The 20,948-nt window shown below is 39.5% G+C and overlaps 1 protein-coding gene across 3 annotated transcripts in view; it reads left to right on the plus strand.

The window, feature by feature from the left end:
- The window catches only part of SH3D19 (SH3 domain containing 19), an 82,756-nt gene that overhangs the window by 27,269 nt on the left and 34,539 nt on the right, over positions 1-20,948 (plus strand). For 2 of the 3 annotated variants that reach the window (XR_009747452.1, XM_061476625.1), the window contains exons 3-6: positions 11,862-11,902; positions 18,977-19,019; positions 20,252-20,399; positions 20,595-20,796. Coding sequence is in view for 2 of the 3 variants with exons in the window: in XM_061476625.1 (XP_061332609.1) it covers positions 11,862-11,902; positions 18,977-19,019; positions 20,252-20,399; positions 20,595-20,796 (434 nt within the window). In the remaining variant the exon portion in view is untranslated. Of the gene's footprint in view, positions 1-11,861; positions 11,903-18,018; positions 18,060-18,976; positions 19,020-20,251; positions 20,400-20,594; positions 20,797-20,948 lie in introns of all 3 variants that reach the window. The other variant, XM_061476631.1, reaches the window with a different exon arrangement.

Below are 20,948 nucleotides of genomic sequence, written 5' to 3' on the forward strand. Positions count from 1 at the left end.
AGTTTTGATGCAGGGTACAGGCTGACTTCACCTTGGCGACTCCTCTATGCTATATAAACCGTCGTCTTCATCGTTGTTTCCTTGCACTTGTGGAACCTCATAGCTTTTGTGCAAGGGCACTTGAGCAGGTGGGGCAGTCACAGAGAGGATGCGCCAGCTGCTCCAGGCAGGAACTTAATTGCCATTGCCCCCTGTCCCTTAAGCCACTGCGTTCAGCCAGGTGGACAAAGGATAGGGAATCTTCCCTATCATAGAATCATAGAACAGATAGGGCTGGAAAGGACCAACTCTAAAGGATCATCAAGTTCCAGCCCCCCTGCCATGGGCAGGGACACCTCATGCTAAACCATGTCACCCAAAGTTCTGTCCAGCCTGGCCTTGAACACTGCCAGGGATGGAGCATTCGCAACCTCCCTGGGCAACCTATTCCAGTGCCTCACCACCCTAACAGGAAAGAATTTCCTCCTTATATCCAATCTAAACTTCCCCTGTTTAAGTTTTAACCCGTTACCCCTTGTCCTGTCACTACAGTCCCTAATGAAGATCATTCTGTCTGCCTGTTGGACCTGTATCAGGGAAGGTGGGGTGCAGGTGAAATAGTCTGTGCCTCCCTTGCACTCCCTCATACTCCCCACCCTCCTCCCAGAGCTCTTATCACTAAGCAGAGGAGTTCCTCCACATGGGCACACCTTCCACAGGCATGCTCACTGCTGCTGTCCAATACTGGCACAAGAGCAGGGCACACCCAATGCCTGTCACTGGGGCATCAGTGTATTCCCACCAGAGCTCTGTCTGAGCAGCCACATCAGTCGTGGTGGGTGCAGAGCTCAGGGAGGCCATGGCTTTCTGCTGGGTGGGTACCACTGATCCCTGGGGGAGCTGGCAGGGCATCAGCACCCTTCTGTGTGAAGTGCTGCGCAAACCAGCTGATGGGCCATGCTCTGCTCACTAGGGCTCCATAAGGCCTTCTTTCATAGGTGCGAGTGGCTTGGCTGCTGTTGCTACTGGTCCAGCCCGGGTCCTGTCTGCTACTGTGGTGTGAACTGTGGGTTCCTGGTGGCTCTTCGCTCCCCTGAGGTTCCCCAGTTTGGGAACCCCTCTTTGCATTATGCTAGAGTGCTCCATTGCCAATCGTGCCAGCAGCAGAGCCAGTCACCTTGGCAACTGATCCTATTAGAACTGAAGTATCGTTAAAATGGCAAAGCCTTCAAACAGGTGACCTCCTTTCATCCTAAAAAGCAAGTACGAGTGTAAAGGTGGTCTTTATGGAGCATACCTACTCCAGTATTCATATTCTATCTTTGCTTATTTGTGAAACAAAAGCCTAAGGAAGAAGATAAGGAAAAAGCAATTGTGCATTGGAAAGTATCGATGCATTTTGTCAGCATCCAGATTTGTACGGCTCAGAGCCTCTGAGAGGGGATGCTTGGTATTTAATAGTGCTCAGTGGGGTTTCTATATTTATGGTTTTTTAATTCGTATGCACTTTTAGTACCCATAAAATTTTGTGGCAAGCACTGCCACAACTTAACCTCATATTTCGTGTTTTCAAGGCTCTTTTGACTCTTTCAAACTTGGTATCTGCTAGTTTTATATAATGCTTTCTACGTCCTGTAGTGTAAGAGGCTGAGCTGCCATTTCCTATAGCTTTGCTACTTGTAAAAGAACTTCTTGTTCTAGGTTTAAATGGATGGTGTTAATCAATTAGGCAGTCTTAAGGAAAAGGTCTTTATTGCTTTTGGAGGCCCAGAGGCATAGTAGCAAGGGAAAAGGGAGATAAGGTTATTGGCTGATATGAGGAAAAGGACAGGAAGAATTCATTGCCTTTGAAGTAAAGAGCATCACTGAGAGTGGAGGTTACAGAAATTACCTGTTGTGTTATCTGAATCCAGAGCCTTTAAGCTGTACTGGAGTTGTTTTTTTGTTTAAAAAAAAAGTCATTTTCTAAGCCTGCAAAGATTTGAGATCAGATGTCAGAGGTCAGAGATTAAGTGGGTTTTATGAGCCACACTGGTCCCTGTTTTTTGTGTTCTTTCGGTCACATGAGTAAGCTGGACCTGATACTTAGTGTCTCTTTCATTTCTGCTGTCTAATTTGTCTGATAGCATAGGTGGACTGACTGAAGTGCATGGAAGAGCATATGGAAGAGCTGTGTGTCTGGGGGATTCTTAGAGTCTAGGGAGGGGCGCTGATTTTCGTGGCTATGAAGTGTTTTGGCAAGTTATCTTTCGTAACTGTTGCTCCGTCAAGGTCTGGTTCAGTCTGTTCTACAAGTTGTTTGTTTCTGAAGCTGGATTTAGTTGAGTGGTGAAGGTGATGATAATGATTATTTCTTCCAAGCTATAACCATCCATTAGAGGCTGCCATATTTATTGATTTGCTATATAATTTGTGGTCCATGATGTTGTAAGACAGCTAAGGTTGTATGAATGAGGGTGGAGGAAGTTTCCCTTGTCTTGTAGTATGTTTGCATAGTGACTTACTCAAAGATGAGATCTCTTTCATCGGAAAAATGTCCCCAGAAGTTAAAGGCCTTCTCTCAGTTGTTAAGGTAGGTATTTTGAGGCTTTTATGGCAAATTCAGTGCTGTGCCTGCCTATCAGGGTTTTGCAGTATGTTTGAAATAGGTGCAGGTTTGGTAGGTGTAGGTTTAAATATCTGTTTCACTCTGATGGTTGATGCTTCTATTTCACACTTGGAAAAGATTTCAGTATGTAAAAACTTTGCTGGTTTTGCCCACCTTGGGCTAACAAAGATACTACCTTTACCTCTATAGACTGTACCTTACCTACATCCTTGTAGAGTCAGGATTACAAGACTTGAAAAGTAAACTTTGATACTTATCTTTGACCTTAATCTCGGAGTTGCTGGATCTTTGTGAATGAATAAAAAAGGAGTGCAGTGTAAGGTCATATTTAAACACTATAGACCTACAGATGTATGGTTTGTTGTTACTTAATGACAGTTTCTGACAAATTGTTTTCTGTATTTTGTAACCAAAAGCTCGTCAGTATCTATGGTATAGAAGAAAAGGAAGCATTTCAGTGTTTTTGGATAAACGGCAAGGGGAGAGTGTGTAAGGCAAACATGCCATTTCTCTAACTGATGTGCATGCAGGGCACTTGCTGGCAAGACAGGTCTAGTGAAGGGTGTGGTTATAAGATTTTATTTTACAATGTCTGTGCACTGTGCATTCTGTAAGGGCTGCTCTTACAAGTTCATGGACCTCATGTACTGTAGGGTGTAACTGGGTGAGTCAGCAGTCCATTGGAACAAGATGTGATCACACATGAAAATAGTTTTACTTTTGTGAAGCTTTAATATGTGAGGGTTGAAAATGGGTGTTTCTGCCTTTTCTTTAATTATTTTATTTATTAATATAAATGGCTAGTTTGAAGCCAGTAAACCTTTTTACTATGACCTTGTAATATTCTTGCATGCAGTTTTTGACTGTTGGTTGCAATTAAAGTGTAGGTTTTTGTTTCCTGTTTCTTGTTTTTAAGCGCTAAGACTTCACTGTATTTTATGCATATGTATAAATACATCTGTCTTATAAACTGTATCTTCACAACAAATGTCTTTGCTCTCAACATATCTATATTGCTTTAATCTGCAGTTAAAACAATGAGGAAATTTCTTTTCTTTTCTCACTTGGATAAAGCTTGAACTCCAGCACATTTCACACTCTGATGGCCTACGAAGAAGTTGAATTAGGCTAAAGGAGCATGGAAATCTTACAAGATGGGATTTGTCAAATAGTTCAGCATTGGCCATTGTTATACTTTGAAATTCTCAAAGGTGCTCACTTGATTTTTTTGGCACTGAGGCCATACTAGTATCCAACACTTCTGGTAATCCCATTCTGTGGCTTCGGTTGAACTTTACATTTTGGATGCTTCCCCATCGACTCTTTTGTATTTCAGAGCTGACTAGGCAGGATCCAGACACTATCTTAACTGCTGAGTGTAGAAGCTATTTGGTACTGTCTTTTGGAAGTGAGACTCAGTTATTCATCTGCCAGAGGTCTTAAGATGCCTCAAGATTCCCCAGGAACTCCTTTCTTATACATACACTAGTTTCCTCCTCAAAGAATTCACAATAGTTGAAGCAAATGGGCATCTATTTTACAGATTATTTTTACACAGGAAACAAACAGATCTAGGGAAAATAAGAAATACCTATACCTTGTTCCCTTGGTTTGATTGCTGATCTGAAGTCTTTGAAGTCTGTATGCTTGCAAGCACTTGAGCCTTCTCCTCTGGATTCCTCACCTCCAGCTCATGCGTCCTGTGGGTCGTGCTGAGTTCTCACCCTTGCAGTCAGTGCCCTTTAATTCATTTGTTCCTCTCTGGAGCCATGCTCTGTTGTGTTTCTATACCTAAGCTTCTCAGCCTCTTTTCAAAAGGCCAGCCAAAATACATTTCATTACTTAGGGTGATTTAACACCCCTGTCCCTTCCCTATTCTTTTCTCTGCTGACCTGTAGGTAACAGATTTTGTAGGGGTTTTAAATACTCACTGTTGTAAAGTGAGTGTTACCTGTTTTGTTAGTAATCACTGTTAATGCTTTTATTCATATGAGTACATTCACATCTGTTCTGTGAAGTACATAAATGATTTGAAGAAAATCTAATATTCATACTTAATAATAGTTAAAGCCCTAGTAAAAGTATATTGAATCCTGTGTATCCAGATCTACAGATTTTCTTTATGCCTTTGTCCTGTTCATCCCTCGTGATTAAACCAGGTTTTATTCATCTGTGATGTCAATTACAAAGGTGCTGGAGCTCATTCAGCCACCAAATTGTATTTGATGTACAGGGATGTATGAAGCAAGCAGAATGTCCTGTCAGTGGCTAGAGAGGGCTTTGATTTACTGGCTGAAATGCTACTGCAAATATTTGATCCAAAGAACCATTCTTTAACTGTAAAAGTAGGACACTGTCATCTTTCCCCATTTGCGAATGGAACTACATAGACTTTAATGGTAATGAATTTCTATCAGAAGAATCTGCAGTTTACCTCTCTTTTATCTGAAAGAGCTGTTTCTTCCCTTCATTTTTTTAACACTTTTGTGCTTGAGTATGTTGCTGGCTGGGGCCAAATATCCTGTCACTATGACAATTTAGTGATACTTGCATTTACATTTACAGTACTACATTGCTATTATATTGTTATTAAAATTATAGATGCTTTCTACTGCTAGAAATATTTACCACCAAGGTTAAATTGTCATTAAAGCATAAATACTAGTTATTAATTTTAATCAAAACATACTAGCAGGGTTATCACAACAGATGAACTTTCTTGGCTGTTATATGCCAGTCTTCAATAAGCAGAGCCCTTACTGAGAGCTGAAATCAGTCAATATACAATGAAGACTGAGAATACCTTGAATCATGCTCTAAGGATTTGCCTTTCTGGAATGGGCATGTGCATACAGTTATCTTCAGGGGCAAGGTGCGGTTCTGCTCAGGTTGTTGTCTGTAAGAAAATACTAGGGGAAGTCTAGCTGGCATGCCTGTAGCCCTGGATCAGGAAGAAGTTAATTCAGGGTGACTCAGATTCACAAAAAACTTGAGATGTGTTCCAGCTTTAATATCTAAGCTGGGCATTATTAAGTGTGGAAGCTGTTGCAGCCTCGTGACTTCTAGTTTGCTGTGAGAATCGGAGTGTGAAATGTTACCATCTGCTGCAATGATCTGCTTTGACTTCCTGCCTGTGTTCTGCCTTGAAATTGAAGGTTCAGTTGCTAAAATATGATTTCCAAGTATGACAGTGACAAGCACATGAATATGTACTAAGTGGTTGAAGAAACAGCTAGAGAGCAATTCCTGAAAGGATTTCCCTTTGCTGGTTAACGTGAGCTGTTTTAATTAGCTGAGCAGCTGGATTTTTGCTGCTTCTTAACTACATCCTTTCTTGTCCAGACAGCGGGAAGTCGCATTCATTATGTGATGCAGAAGCAGACATCCTCAGCATAGTGATGAGGACTGAATTGTCACTGGACTTGATTACTGGTTCAGGATTACTTGATTTTGGGGCTAGATGCAAGAGAGAAGTAAAGTTGTCCCAGGGTGAGTCTGGTTTCCTGGTGGACCAGATCTGTAGTACTGAGCATGAGTTTTCTTACATGACTGTATCTCTGCTAGCCTCCTGTACATGCAGGGCCATGACAATACCCATGCTTTAGCAGAGAGAGTATGTCTTCATTTTACAGAGAAGCCACTATGGTGCCAGGCTGCTGCCAGCTGCTTTTTTCTGGTGCTTGTTTGATCTCCCAGAGAGACAATCTTTATGACCCTGACCAACAGGGAGAAAAAAAAAGAGTGGATTAGCTGATAGTAAAGAGTGAGAAGAACAGCTGACCAGAGGCATAGTCAGTATTTGGTAATTTGCTGTCAGGTTTACTGCTGAGTTATGGACTTAAGGTTTGTTTTTGTGAGTAGAGGCCAAGCTGCTTACCCCAAGGACTGCCCAGCCTCCCTGTTTGTTCCCACCACTTCTCCGGTGTAACCCTGGTGCTCGTGTGGCCCTGCAGCCAGCTGGAGCAGTCGGCCTCTCTAGCTGAAAACTAATTGCGATGCTTGGGATGGGATTGTTTGTTGTTAGCAAAATCACATGGCTGATCCAGCAGGCTTGTGACCATGTCAGCACTAACATGAGAGAGCTCATGGAAGTGGTGAGTGTGGGGACAGCTGCGCAGTCTCTGCTTCTCTTCACTACTGGGCAAACTGCACCTAGAGTCCTGTGTCACCTAATTTACACATATCAGTTGAAGGACTAGGAGTCCTCTGCAGTGGAGGCATTGAAGAGTTTGATCACTGTGAATATGTTTTCAGTGCACATTCACTTAATCCATAGGATTACTGCAATTCTGTCTACTGTATCCGCATCATGAGCATGAGATAGCTGTGACTTTTCTGTCCTAACTTTGTGAGCTTTTTAGTTGAACTAATACGTCTGTTTTCGGCCCACTGTCAGGGTGGTGATAATCTGGTTTTTTGCACCACCCTTAATGTAACTATAAGGTTACTAATATTTTTCTGTGACTCAGCCTGCAGTGAAATCATTTAGGTGACATTTTAAACATTTTGTGTTTGGAATAATGTCTTCTAATAAGGTTTTTAAGTGTTACACTGTAGTACACTGCCTGTTATAAAGATGGCATGATTTCTAAAGCAACTGAGGGGAATATTTGATGCCTTTTCTTAAACTAGTGTTTTGCCTCACAGTCATTTCAACATCAGCAATTTAAAAATCCTTGGCTCACATTCCAAGAAGTCACAAGACATTAAAAATAGCAACATTTGAACTTTCTTTACTCTGTGGCTTGTGTATAAGACAAGGTCTATATCCATGACAATTAAAATTATGTTTAAAAGCTTTTACACAGGTATGTGAACTTAAGGAACAATATTTTAGAAAAAGCTTTGTATAACATGACATGAAAGATAAATGTTGAGATTTGGCAGCAGATAGTTCAGTACATTCATTTTTAGAACAACTGTTCATTATTTTTCATTCTTTTTTTTTCCCCACTAGGCTTTTGTGTATGACTAGAGTGATGTATAAAATCAGTTTTCCTGTAGAATACTCATTGTTATGTCAATGATAAAGAAACTAAAGGTCCTGGTTCTGATAAAAGGAGCAGGCATTCTGGAGGATTGCTCAGTTCCTGCTGAGAATCACATGCAAGCCAATAGGAGACTAGTGGAAGTGGATGAAGGAGAAATGCTGAGACAGGATTGTAGCTTGGGGTGTCTTTTGTATCCCAAGCAGTACCACAACCTAGAGGGTAGAAGGCTGTAGATAACCTAGGGAGACATCCCACCTTTTATATGGCTGTTCTCAGGGGCTGGAGGGAGCAATCACAAGACAGTACTGCCTATGCTTACTAGAGGCAGGTAAAGCCCAGGCCTCCTCTGCCTGTTTGCACTCAGCAGCAGATCTGGCTGGTCCATGAGATGCCCTTGGCTGGGCTGGAGCCACTACTGCTCCTGAAACAGCTAAAAGGCCTGTGGGTGAAAAGGTAAACCTCCTGACCTCTTTCCTTGGGTAGTATATGACTTGAATGCTGCCTTGCTCCAGGCACACACAAATCCCTGCCTGCTCACAGGCAGATACCTGTGGGATTTGAGCTTTGTTCCACCCAGACAGTGCCTCCCTTCCTCTGCTGTGTGGGGACTGTTCAGGAGAGTGATACTCGCAGACTGCTGTGTTAGGTCAGGAGTCGTCCTGCAGGAACAGGCCTTTGAGAAATACTGTAGCTACACTGGAGTAGTGTTTGATGAGAAACACTGCTCAGTGCAAGTAAAGTGTCAGAGCAGAACGCCTAATGAGGAAGAGACCATGGTTTATACACAATTAAGTGCACTTAGTCGACTAAACAGTTTACAGCTCTTTACCCAGTCTATTTGGTGGCAAATTTATTTCCCCAGTATACAGACCTGAAAGATGTTTTTGAAGTGTTCTCCTCAAGTGTTTATATTTAGAAAATCTGTCCTTGAAACCCAGAGTAAAGCCTGCCAGGAAGAGTGAGCAGGTGTCTAACAACTTCAAACAAACCACTCCAGGTTCTTTATCTTTCAGAAATGGTGACCCATGGGACCTTTTTCATATTACTTCAGACTCAAAGTACCCAGCTGCTTTCAGCTTAATAGGTACAGCAGCTTACAGATCTCCTCTGAGCCTGTTGAGTGGGCTTGCTTGGGTGCACAGAGGGCACAACTGAGGTGGGTTAGTTCCCCGTTTTTGAGGGGCTGGCAAGTGAAGCTCAACAAAGCTGCTGTCTTAGTGGGAAATGAAACCAAGTTTGCACTTTAAATTAAAAGTGAGCGATGATGTGCAGATGTCCAAGGAGTTGATCTGGTTGTCCACTCCTGCATGTTAAATCCTTTGTGGGGATGGATGGGTAGTTTGCATCTTTACTTATTCCATATTTGATATAGCTGAGGTGGTGTTGGAGCAAATGTTTATCAGAGCCTTTAATGCTCTGAAAGTTCCTGCTCTCTGTACTGTTTTCTTCCAGTGGTATGAGTTTGGACTTTGCTTATGTATATTGCAGGGAGGCACAGGAGCAGTTGTGTTGTCTCCCCATCCCGGCAGGGACTATTGTCACACTGTCCCCTCGCGTGTTCTGATATAACTGTCTGGGACTTGCGTTGGGACCAGAATCAGAGGTCTCACATGAATTAAACTTCTTTCCTTTTTGTTTTTCCTTAACATGTGTGTTTGTGGGGATTTTGTGTGTGCTCTGGTTCATTGCTGTGCCTTATGGACAGGAGGAGGAGGTGGGAAAGAGGCAGGGACTCCATACAGTGGAATAATTGTTGCAGTTCCTACCTCATCAAACAGGGAATTAAATTTGATTTGGTTAATTATTTGGATGGCTTGAGAAAAAATGTGTCATTAACTGTGGAACAGAGGAGGATACTGCTAACCTTCTAATTTCTCTCCTTGCAAGACAACAAGAGGCGAGGAATTGTTGCCTGTGGAACAGGGAGGGGGTTAGCTCAGCATAAGGTATGAGCAAAATAACCATGTGCCCCAAAACCAGCATCTTACTTAAATTAGTGGGGTTTATTGTATGGAATTTGCAGTTCCTTTACAGGACTTTTTTTTTTTTTTGGGGGGGGGGGGGGATCTGTTCCCAGTTTCATGTTTTTAAAGGACTTAAATAATTGTAAGCTAAATGTGAACCAGGAAAACTTATCTCCTAGCAGCTTGTTTTGCCTGTGAACTCATGAGTTTTCTAACAGAACCATGTTATCCTGGGTTCTAAATTACATGGATAGTTGCATACTTGAACTGCCTTGCTCTTGATACATCCATACTACAATTTCGCTAGGATGGTTTTGTAAAATATTTTGTTGCTTCTTTGTATTTTTTGTTTTAAAATAGTTTTCTATACCCTTTTGGTCCTCGCGTTGTGTGGACAGCTTGAACTTTTGCCTGCGTGATGACACCTATGGTTTCTAGCAAAAAGTACTGGCTCATATCTGAAGGTGCTCATCAGATTCTAAGGCAAATTGCAATGGGTCAAAGCACTCTTGCCAGCAGAAGAAATAACTTGTTCCTTTTGGTTCTTACTAATACTTGAACGTGCATTCTTTATGGATTTCCTAATTTCCTGCTATAAAACTTCAGTAAATCTTTAATTTTGAGTACAGAATTTTTTTTTGCCACTCTGAAAGATTTCAGATCCACGTTACCAGACTTCAGTCTCCTTCCTGTCTAGTAAGTGATAAAGTGATTTATGGCAACAAAAGCAGGAGAATAAAGCTTCAAAAATGAAAATACAGAAGAAAGAGACTTGAGTTTAAAGAATTATAAAAGGAGCCTGGGGTATGTCTGAGAGGAACTTAAAACTAAAAGTGTTTCTTAAAGATAAGGCTGTAGTATGATGGGACACTTCGAGGGAAAATTAGAATCCTTTTCTGCTGAGAATGCACAGTGAAATACGACTGATAGAAATGTTTTCTAGTGCAGCTTTGCTAGCTGTGTGGATAGGGGCCAAGCCACATTTGAACTCTTTCTGAAACCAGACAAATAGGCATTGTTTATCCTAGACTACCCAAACTATTTCATAAAACAGTTCGGTCAGAGCAACATTCATTTCTAGTCTTAATTAGCTTTCAGAATGATTATAGAGGGAGGACATTTTTCATCCATGTCCTCTTTGATAGTCTCTTTCTTCTCTCCTCAAATACCTCTATTCTTCCTCCCACTGGGGTAATTGCAGCCATCAGCAGTTGCAGTAGGAAGTGCATGTGGAGCTGAACTGAGCCCTGACAGAATTGGTGTGCAGCATGCCTGCTGTAGGCAGAGTGAAAGCAGTGTTAAAATGCTAATGCCCTCCCTGTACTAACATTCCTGCTGTTACACCGCTGTTGAAGGTTTCCAGAAAAGATTTGCTTACCTTTGTGTTGTAATTAAGAGAATGTATTAATTTAAACCAGATATAGTCTGTTTATTTTCAGCTTTTAAAGACTATTCAGCACTTTCAGAGGCTTCTCATCCACAAGTGTTCTTTACATGTCGCTTTTTAAAGAAAAAACAGCAAAAAAGTCCTTTTCTGAAGTACTTGTGTGTTGGCTTTTTTTTTAATCTCCTCTGTAGGAGGCAGGTTATTAATTCCATGTTCTTCAAGCTAGCAACAGTGCCTGAAAATGGTAACTCCAAGTTAGTTTTGATTTTTACCTTATGAAAATAGTAAGGACCGCTGTATCCATTGAAGACATTCAGAAGAGAGGCGTTGGAAACCTTAATCTTGCCAACAAAACAGATGAATTGGCAAAAGGAAACATTTTTTAGCTCTTGTGTATCAACAGCTTTTGGTCATGTTGTCCTCCTGTCTAACCCCACCCACCAACTTATTCCTAAAAAATGCAATCTCAACTGAAAGGGGAGATAAGTTGTTAGGTAATTGTTAGAAATATTTAGCAAAGGACTTGTAGGCTTTTACTGTGTAAGGTTTATTTATTTACAAGAATGTTAAGTCATTAAATGCTTATAATCTGAGAGTATGCGCAGCCTCATGGGCTCTTCTCCAGGTTTTTCTGACAGATGAGATAGAATGTGAACTTCAGCACAGAATTGAGATTTAAAAATGGGTTTAATAATTGGCTTTCTATCTTTGCAGAGTCTTGCAGCTAAGCTGTAACCTGCTTTTCATTAGAAGAGGTTGGGTATGGTTGTATACTGTAGGAGTTTGGGGCAAGTTTCTGTTAGATAACAACCTAGGGAAAAATGCACTTGGCAAACTCTTTACAATAGATGGGGAATTTCTGCATGTTGCTTACTTATTTTCTCTTTGTGATATTAACCATATTGTATTTTTTTTTGTTGTTGTTCATTAAGCCAAGGACCCTTGTCATCTATAAGAGCAGCAATCAAGAGATGTAAGTCTACTTTTCCTATTTTTTATTTTTTTTTAGAACTGTAGTATTGTAAGATTGCTACATCTTTCATTTTAGTAACTGGTTAACTTCATATGTGAAAACAAAGTAGCTAGCAAGCTTTTGGGGGTTGTAATTTCTTCCTTACTCTTTTGCTTCACATCAGACCATCTTTCTGTTTTGCTGATGAGCTGTTCCTTCTTGCCAGTTACTAATATGTTCCTATTTATCACTAGTGCATTTGTGCACAGATGTGATCCATCCCTGAAGAACTCGGATTACACATACAAAACAGAAGATTGTTCTATTTTATCAGAAATCCGCAGCAACTGGGGACAGGATTAGATTCATGCATTGTGCTCTTGTTGGAAAATAAAAAAGTGTTTATAATTCTTGAATGAAAGTCCAAACTCTTCTTCCCTGGCTTTATCATTTAACTTCTCTTTTCCTTCCCCTGCTCGTGATATTTCTAGGCAGACAATTTCATTAACTTAATCTTCTAAAGTCTTTTATGCTATTTCTCTCTTCTTCTTTTCATTTTTATTTCCTTTCTATAAATTATTTCAATTTCCTATTAATGGAACAACCCTCAGGATTCTGCTATAGGGAAAAGCAAATAAGTGGATGTACTATTGACTTGTTTCTCCTGGACCTATTAGTCAAGGGATCATTAGTATGGATTAGGTTGGTGGTAATCGAAGGGGATCGTGAAAGCTTTATTCAAAGCAAGTCTACATGATGCTGTAGTTAAAATGCAGCATTTTATCTTTACAGTTGCTGCCGTAGATAGGAAACTGGAAAAGAGTGAGCACCACACCGCAGAGGGCCTTTTGTGGTGCAGTGAGAAATTGATTCAGAGTACCTAAGCCCCTGTACCTCATCTAACTGGGAAACCTTCTGAAAGATCATTATGTAATTGATATCACTGTTTTTGAAAACATAGTTGCAAGTGATACTTAGTTTTAAAGCACAATCAAGTAAAAAAAAAATCTTGTCAAGAAGCCCTGGCTCCTGTAACAATCTACTTAATAATATTAATATGCAAACAACTGTGATGAAATACAAGTACCATGTGACTTATTGAGATTATAAGATAGGAAAAAAGCCCCATGCACATACCAATGCATTGCATGTGAAATCACAGTTCTTTGTACCCCAGTAACCATACGTGTGGATGGACCTAAATTAAAAATGGACTCTGAATAATAGCTACCTCCCCTTGTCATTAATCTGGGAAAAATATGGTATTCTCTGGAAAAAGTGTATTTCCCCTAACAGAGTTACAAATCTATTTTAATTTCTTACTCGCAGTTTACGTGGGCTGTTTATCTCTGATTTTCAGTAAACATGATAGGTATGTGCAGGGTTTCAGCTTTTCAACCAGTTGACCACGCTTTAGATGACTTTGTATCAATAAGTCTCTCCCTGTGTTGCGGCCAAAAAGGAAGAATGTTTAATCTCTGACTACAGTTCTAGATAGGAAGGCAGTGCCATTTTGTTTCAGTTTTTTGACAGCTCAGACTTCAGAAAAGTGAGCCCAGTTGCTTGGAGAAAGCAAGCATGTGAACATGAAGTGTGCTTGGAAATAATTTTTTAATCTCAACTTTTCATAAGTTACTCTGGATTTTTTATGATGGTTTTAGGCCAGGACACACCACTAAATCCAGCTCCCACTGAAGTCAGTGAAACTATTTCCATTGACGCCAGTGTAGCAGCATGCACAGGAGTGCCAAGGAAAGTAAATAGAGGCAAGCCAAGAGCTGCAGTAGTGAGTCAAAGGGGAGCAATGTTTTTGCTCACTTCTCTACTCTTCCAGAATATGATAGTGTTAAGGAACAGAACCACAGAAGCAAGCCTGCAGCCCTAAAATCCTGAAGGAACCTGCAAACTTGTTCCATTCTCATTCTGTCCTAAGCAAATATGTGGCTGAATGAAGGATGTGTAACAGCTTGTATGCACTCTGAAATTGTGGCTTCCCATTTGGCAGTATTGCAGCCATTTTTGGCTGTGGGTTTTGTTTGTTTTTCATTTTTATTCTGTTTTGCTTGGGGGCTTCCTAGGTTCTGTTGGCTCCTACTTTTTCCCAACCAGATCATTTCCATGACCTCATTCGCTCCCCATCTGCACAAACATTTGTGCTGGCATAATTCTGGGAATGGTGCAGAGGCAGGAACATACAGCCCAAGGAAAGGTGTAGGAAGGAGTGAAGTGCCTTCATAAATCATTATTGTCAAATTTGAGTGGAACTACAGGCAATGCCTGCCTCTGTGATGCTCAGCAGTTCAGTCAGCTGTGAAAAGGGTATTTGACCTCACTGGGGGTGGGAAAGGGAATCCCTGTCACCCCCCTAGGTTATTTTTGATCAGTTCCCTCACTGAAGTTGCACAAGGAAGAACTGGGGATGGGAAACAGAGGCAGGAAACAGAGACTGCTGCTGGGTGTGTCAGATTCCTTCCCCTGTGCTGCTTAGTGATCTGAGCCCAAGGTGAGCAGGTTCAGGGAAATAAAAAGGATAAAAACTGTACAGAAAGTGTTTTTTTTTTAATTTAACACTGAACTCACAGTGGGGTCATAGGAGTGCTACTGTTCATTCAAGAGGTGACAAAAGTCCATGTTTGGAAAGGGAATTGAGCATCGCCATCTCTTTTAGCTACGTTCAAGCATTAAATCAGCCCAGCTCTAATGTCAGACAACCAAACATTTCCCTGAGGTGTCTGGAAACAGAAACAGAAGAAAAGGAGCAAGACCTCCCCCTTGTGCCAAGAAATAGTTCAACTCTTTAGAAAATTTCCAATGAGTTTGAGCCTCTGCTTCTATAGAAATAGTCAAATCAGATCTTAAGTGAAATCATACTTTTTCTTCTTTTTTTTTTTTTCTGGTTTTGGCTTGAGGATTATCTGATGTGTTTAGTGTTCCCTGAAGAAGGGCCTCCACAGCCATGTAACATCTTTTGTATTGCAAAGACTGCAAGCCTCTTGAAAACAACTGTTCTGTCAGCTCTTCTGCTGTATTACCTTGTAGGTAAGGGAGGAAGCATTTGCTCGCTTTTGAGGCTCTCCTTGAGGTAATATAATGATTAATCTTTATTCATTGGCAGCTGTATGGTGAGAAGAATAACTTCTCAGTCTAATAGTCTATGTATTTAATAGAATTGATGGTTGAAATGTCTAGCCCGGTGTTAGAAAAGCATTGAAAGAAGCTGTGGTTTTAAATATTATCACACATTCTTGTTGCCAAAAATAATATACTTACTTTTAAAACTGTTAATAATAGTTAATATGAATTAAGTGAAATAGTTAATTGACAGGATTGTGTTTGTTCACTGCTGCTGGAAGGGACAATAGATAAAAATAATCATAAAAATGTGGAGCTTGATTTCCCACAGGGCTTGATCTGTTTGAGGCTGTGGTTCCAATCTTGAATACAAAATGAAACTTGCTTTTAAAACACTTTACAGTGACATAACTGTTCAGTATTTCATACAGGTTTCCTAATGGAAACATATGAATACTGTTATGCCGTGTCTGTATTGTAGAAGCACTCAGTGCTAACAGCAGGGTGGTATCTCTGAACAGATCCCTGAATGAACTTTATAGTTGCTTCTATATTGCCTTAAAAGCTTGCCTGAATGAGTGTAAATTCTTTCCCTGTTCTCTTCCAAAGATTCAGAAGTGCATGTCAGACTTCTGTTGCCACCTGCTTGTCTGTAGCATCATAATTCATGGGTTTGTGGTATAATGGTGGCTGTACTTATACAGGCATCTTGATCTCATAGCTTAAAATGCTCCCTGCACCATAATCTGTATGTGTTTCAAATACAAATGACATATTAAGTGCGCTTGAAAAGTAGGATCCATAGAAGAAGCAGTGGAGGAAAAACATTTGAAGTGTAAGTATACATCACAAACTGTGTACCCTTTACCACTCCACATTCAAAAATAATTGGATAAAGTCCATTAAATAGTGCATGTAAGAAATATGTGAAAAAAATTAATCTATAAGTCACTAATTTATTCTCTATATACTGTAATACCATTGTCCTTTACTTGCTTAAATTCCACTATAGTAGGTATTTTTTTCCTTTCCCCTGAGATAAAGTTTTAAGATGAAAAGTGATTTTATGCACTGCATTTTTTTTCTCCCACCCGTTCTTTAACTGTTTTGCTTACCTTTTACTTAAATACCACTAAGCATATGCTTCTGCATATGCTGTTCTCACCCTGAGCACTTCTTAGTGTGGAAGTTGAGGAGGTAACAACAGTTGTCAGTATGTAAACCAGCACTGAAATACATTTCCATTGACTCCCCTGGTGGAAGAAAGGTTTTAGAAATCTTAAAGTTGGCATAGTTTGAATTCTGAGGGGAAAATTAATAGCAAACTTTTTCAAGGCAATCCGCAAAGGGAAGGCAGAACACACTTACAGGATCAAAAGACCACAGAGCCAGAAAAACAGCTGCAAGTTTTTTCTTTTGTTTTTTAAATCAGGTGTGTGCTATATTTTAAAAATTCATGTCTTCTCTCATACACTTTTTAATTTAAATTCATTTCTTTGAAATGATAAAGGAATAAAAGCTGTGCAAGTCTTGGGGCAAGCATTTTTTAGAAAGTTTATATTTTCTTTTCCCTAGCATTTATTGGAACTTCACATGAATGCATGAGAGCAGAAGATGAAGTAGCTTTCACCTCTGCTCCTACTGTGGATTTAAGAGCTTCTAAAACAAAATGTTCTAAAAGTGCAGTTGTAGCAAAAGTGTGACAGCAAAAGAGGGGAGCAGTTGATGGAAGGAGGAAAACGCTTTGTCAAGGTCCTTAGAAAATAAATGTTTATATTAAATATTTATGTACATTGAAGTAGCTTTATTCCATAAATGTCTGGGAGATTAGTTGTTTGTTTTGTTGGGTTTTTTTTATAACAGAATGAGCACCTTCTGAAAGCATTTATGATGGGTTGGATGTTAGCCCTTTTGAAGAGATGTATTTATATCTACTAGTAAAGTTATTTATATATAAATATTTTAAATCAGTTTTCAAGTAAGTTTAATTGTTTGCTTGAAATCTGGAGTTTGATGTATTACATAGATGCTTCACTGGAGTTTTTCTGCCTATGATAAGGAGAAAGATCTTTCAGACCTTTTTAGTTTGTTCTTATTTGTTTTAATAACTTTTGTAAATAGAAGTACATTTAGAGTCTCGTAGGAGAAAACAGCATATAGAATTTACATGGAAATGAAAAAAGAATTAAAGAATTTGTCCAGTTTATCAATTCAGTTTTCCATCCCTTATTAATTAGCTTTTATTTCTAATGGCCTTATCATTGTAATTTAACTATACCCCAAGCAGCTGTATTGAATACATTTACCAAATGGACTTTCTTCCATCCTCTTTGCAAAAGTAATATTGAAATAGGTTGGGTTGGGTCAGTTTGGTGTTTGGTTGGTTGGTTTTGGTTTTCTCTAATGTTTGTATTTGATCAATGCTGTGTTAAGATCTCTGAAGAAGAAAGTTAAGGTGTTGTGTAGAGGATTTTCATTTACATATTTTAGGCAAACAATTTGTACAGAACGGGTTTAGGAATGTGCAATCATATCTGAAACTTTAAGTTGTGCCTCTTATTGGGATCAACCTGCCTGCCTATACCTCTTTGATAGGTAGGAGTATAAATTATGGGATCCTAGCTTCTCTGCATCTGTATTAACTCCTTAGGGTAACCCATTATTTTTGGAAGGGAAAAAGCACAGACCCAAATAAACCATGGTTTTTAAACTAAATAAAGCATTCAAAGAGATGTGATTTCCCTCTCCTCATTCTTAGAATGGCTCTTTGTAGAGCCATACGGTGGGCATTTCCATATTCGGTTATATTCGTCATGGTTAATTTATTGTAAGGGAAAACTCTAAGCAGCCATTGTTAAAAACAGCATGAGACTGGAACTAAATTCTGCTTTTATTTTAGCTTTTTTAAGGCACTATTTTGTGAATAGACATTACAGTTGTTCTCTTCCAGCACTGGCACATGCACTGCACTTGCATGACTAACCCATTTGATCATGTTTTCTGGCCTTGGTTTGTTCTCCTCACCTCTTCTTCCTCTTCTGTAACCCCTTCTTTTTTCCGTCTAGCACTCATGAATAGTGCACATCAAAAATGCCCTGTGGAAGAGGTATGTCTGATACAACACTATGCGACTCTTGAATCAAGTATATTATGCGGATTTCAGCTAATGATTCTGTGATGGCACAGGAACAGCATAGTTTTGGCTTTTGCACAACAAGACTCTACCACATCCTAAATTGCACTTGCTATGCAAAAATTTGTCCCTTGGGTAATTTCCTTTTCTCTCTGAAGAAATCAAAATAAAAATGTAATGTGGCCATTCAAAAAATTATTTGAATGTAATATGACAAAACTACAAAAATGAAGAGGTCAGGATTCACTTATTTTGTGGAATTTAAATAACATGGTTTAGAGAAAAAAAAAAAAAGACATGTTGCTGACTTTTAATCCACAAGAGATAAAACTTTAGGAAATTCCTAGCTGAGAACATTTAATATTTTCCTTTTACATAAAGGTGAAATAGTTTTTGTGCCTTAGTACTTTTCCCTTCTCTAAAACAATCAAAAAGAGACATTAAAAACAAGTTAAAGAACACATCTTGGAAACCAGACATCAAAAGCAAAGCCAGACATGTTTAACACTTTTTTTTGTTTTATTCATGGACTGTTCTAACTAAAGAAAAAGAAGTTTCAACTCTAAGGTCACCACAATGCAGAATGCAAGAACATGGGGCAAGGAAGAGAAAAGGGGATAAGATCACCTCTACAGGTGTCAACTTGGACATAAAGTGACTTAAATATGGTTATGAAACTGCACCCTAAACCTCTTCAAAACTTCTCATATTTACGACAGATAATTTTTTTTAAAAAACATGGCCACTCCTAAAATCTAGAATTTACGATCAGTTGCTGTGTGTTCTCCATTTCAATGATAGTGGATTAGCAAGGGCTCTGCTATTATCTTCATCTTATTGTTATGACAATATATTTTAACTTCTCCAAAACTTCTGTTTCATTTAAATAGCTTCTCGGACCTCTAGCCATAGTGAACAACAGAGGGATAGAAGGTATGATGCCGTTACTTATACTGCAACTATTGTTACTGTAAGACCTGTTAGGTTGTGTCACAGCATTACTTTTTATGGCTCTATTCTTTAGTTTTTGGTGTTTTTTTTTGTTCTCTCTGTCGTTGGTGTGTTTAAAAATAAATTAAACTTGGAATAAAATAAAAATATTATGATTCTTAAGCACAGGGTAGGTTAAGAGTTTGAGGATTTTTCTCATCAACTTTTGCATGTGTCCTCAAAAAAAGGAAGCAACCAACCATCAAATCTCTGCAGAACTGTTTTACTTTCCTGACACCTATTTACAGGATCACTTCACAATGAAAATAAGCACACTTTCAGGCCTCCTTTCAGTTTCTCAAAGGGTATTGAGAAAGGAGGTCACCAACCTGGATAGCTGGTGAACTGAGTCTCTCAGTACTTCAGGTGTGAAGAAATCTAGCCCTCAAAAGAGAGCTTGAATTTAAGTCTTTTTACAATAGTTCAAGAAGTTGTGCTTCTGCAGGGTTTTTTTTTCTGTCTGCAGACAGGAGCTTCTGTGGCAAATGCTTCATCTACCAACAAAACTCACTTCTCAAAGTGTATTTTGTGTGAGACTCTAGATTGAACAGTGGTGCTCTGGTGGCCATGGTCCAGGAACATGGGTCATCGCTGCACCTTATGCTCTAAAGCTGTTGTTATGGTGATAAAACAGGGGTACTACCTACAGGTCCCTGTTGTACTAGATGCTTTAAGAAAATAGGTCCTGTCCCAAAGGCCTTATGGGGCTTGCTCTGCCCCACTTTAGCACAGTGGGAGGTTTCCCTAGAGGTCTGAGAGTAGACAAGCGTTTAGGTAGCCAGCCAGAAGCAGTTTTAACTATCCTACTGCTTTCATGCTGTAGCAGGCTAAGAGCAAACACGATTAGTTCTCATTATCCCGTGAAGACTAAGACTTCTTCCATCTAATTGAGTTACACTTGTGTTTAAGTACTTTAAGCATGTAAATTATTTCACTGAAGCCAATAAACCTACTTTTTGGCTTAGGCATTTGATTAGGTGCTTTGAGTGGAAGCCTAAGTGCTTGTTAGAAAGGTCAGGTAAATTACTTTGAAATCATGAAAAAACATCTTTGGTTAAATCAAAAAGACCTAAGCTATTTTGATTTCTCATGCTGAGAAATCCTTGGTCTTTTATACTTAAAAGAACTATTTTAAAATGTTTTAAGTAATTATTCTCCTTTGCCTTTGTTTCTAGGCGTCCTGAAATCACAATAGTTGCTGCTGAACCCCTTCGGTCATCCTCCTGGTTTCCAGGTGCAAGCCCTGTCACTCCTCAGGGATTAGGATTCCCTTCTGCTTCATCTCATGCTCAGTGGAGGAGAAATGAGCATATTCCAGCTGAGGTAAGCTTACATGAGGCGTCTTTGATTTACAAAGGTAAAAAGCACAGTAAGTTAGAGAACAGTGGTTTTGCTTGCTTGGATTTTCATCACATTGAATAAAAGACTATGACAGTGTTCTTTTCCTCTGCATGTTAGTTCAGTTTCTTAAAGGATCACATCTGGATGTACATTAATATTTATATCTCTATTTTGTAGCTTCCACCATCATATGAGCAGGTGATAAAAGAAATCAATCAAGTGCAAGTCAATACAACAAATAACAATAATGCTGCTGCTCCTAGACATACCACTACTTCTGCAACACAAACTGACTTTCCAGAGGAACTAATCAGCCATTTGCCAGGAAGTAATGTAAAAACTAGTGTGCCTACACACTGGGAATCTGCAGGCTATCCAGGTAAGGCTGTTTTGAATTTCTCGCTGATGAAAATATGACTGTCACCTGAAGATGTTCTTTATTACTGGTCTGTGCAGAATTTACTGTGAATAGCAGTTAACTTTCTGTGAAGACTTACTGCTATAAATTTCTGTAAAAATCCTCTTTGCTGA

The sequence above is a fragment of the Pezoporus flaviventris genome, unplaced genomic scaffold, assembly GCF_033815535.1.
Source record: "Pezoporus flaviventris isolate CSIRO_AGI_PZ_B2104156 unplaced genomic scaffold, CSIRO_AGI_Pfla_v1 ptg000002l, whole genome shotgun sequence".
Taxonomy (NCBI): domain Eukaryota; kingdom Metazoa; phylum Chordata; class Aves; order Psittaciformes; family Psittacidae; genus Pezoporus; species Pezoporus flaviventris.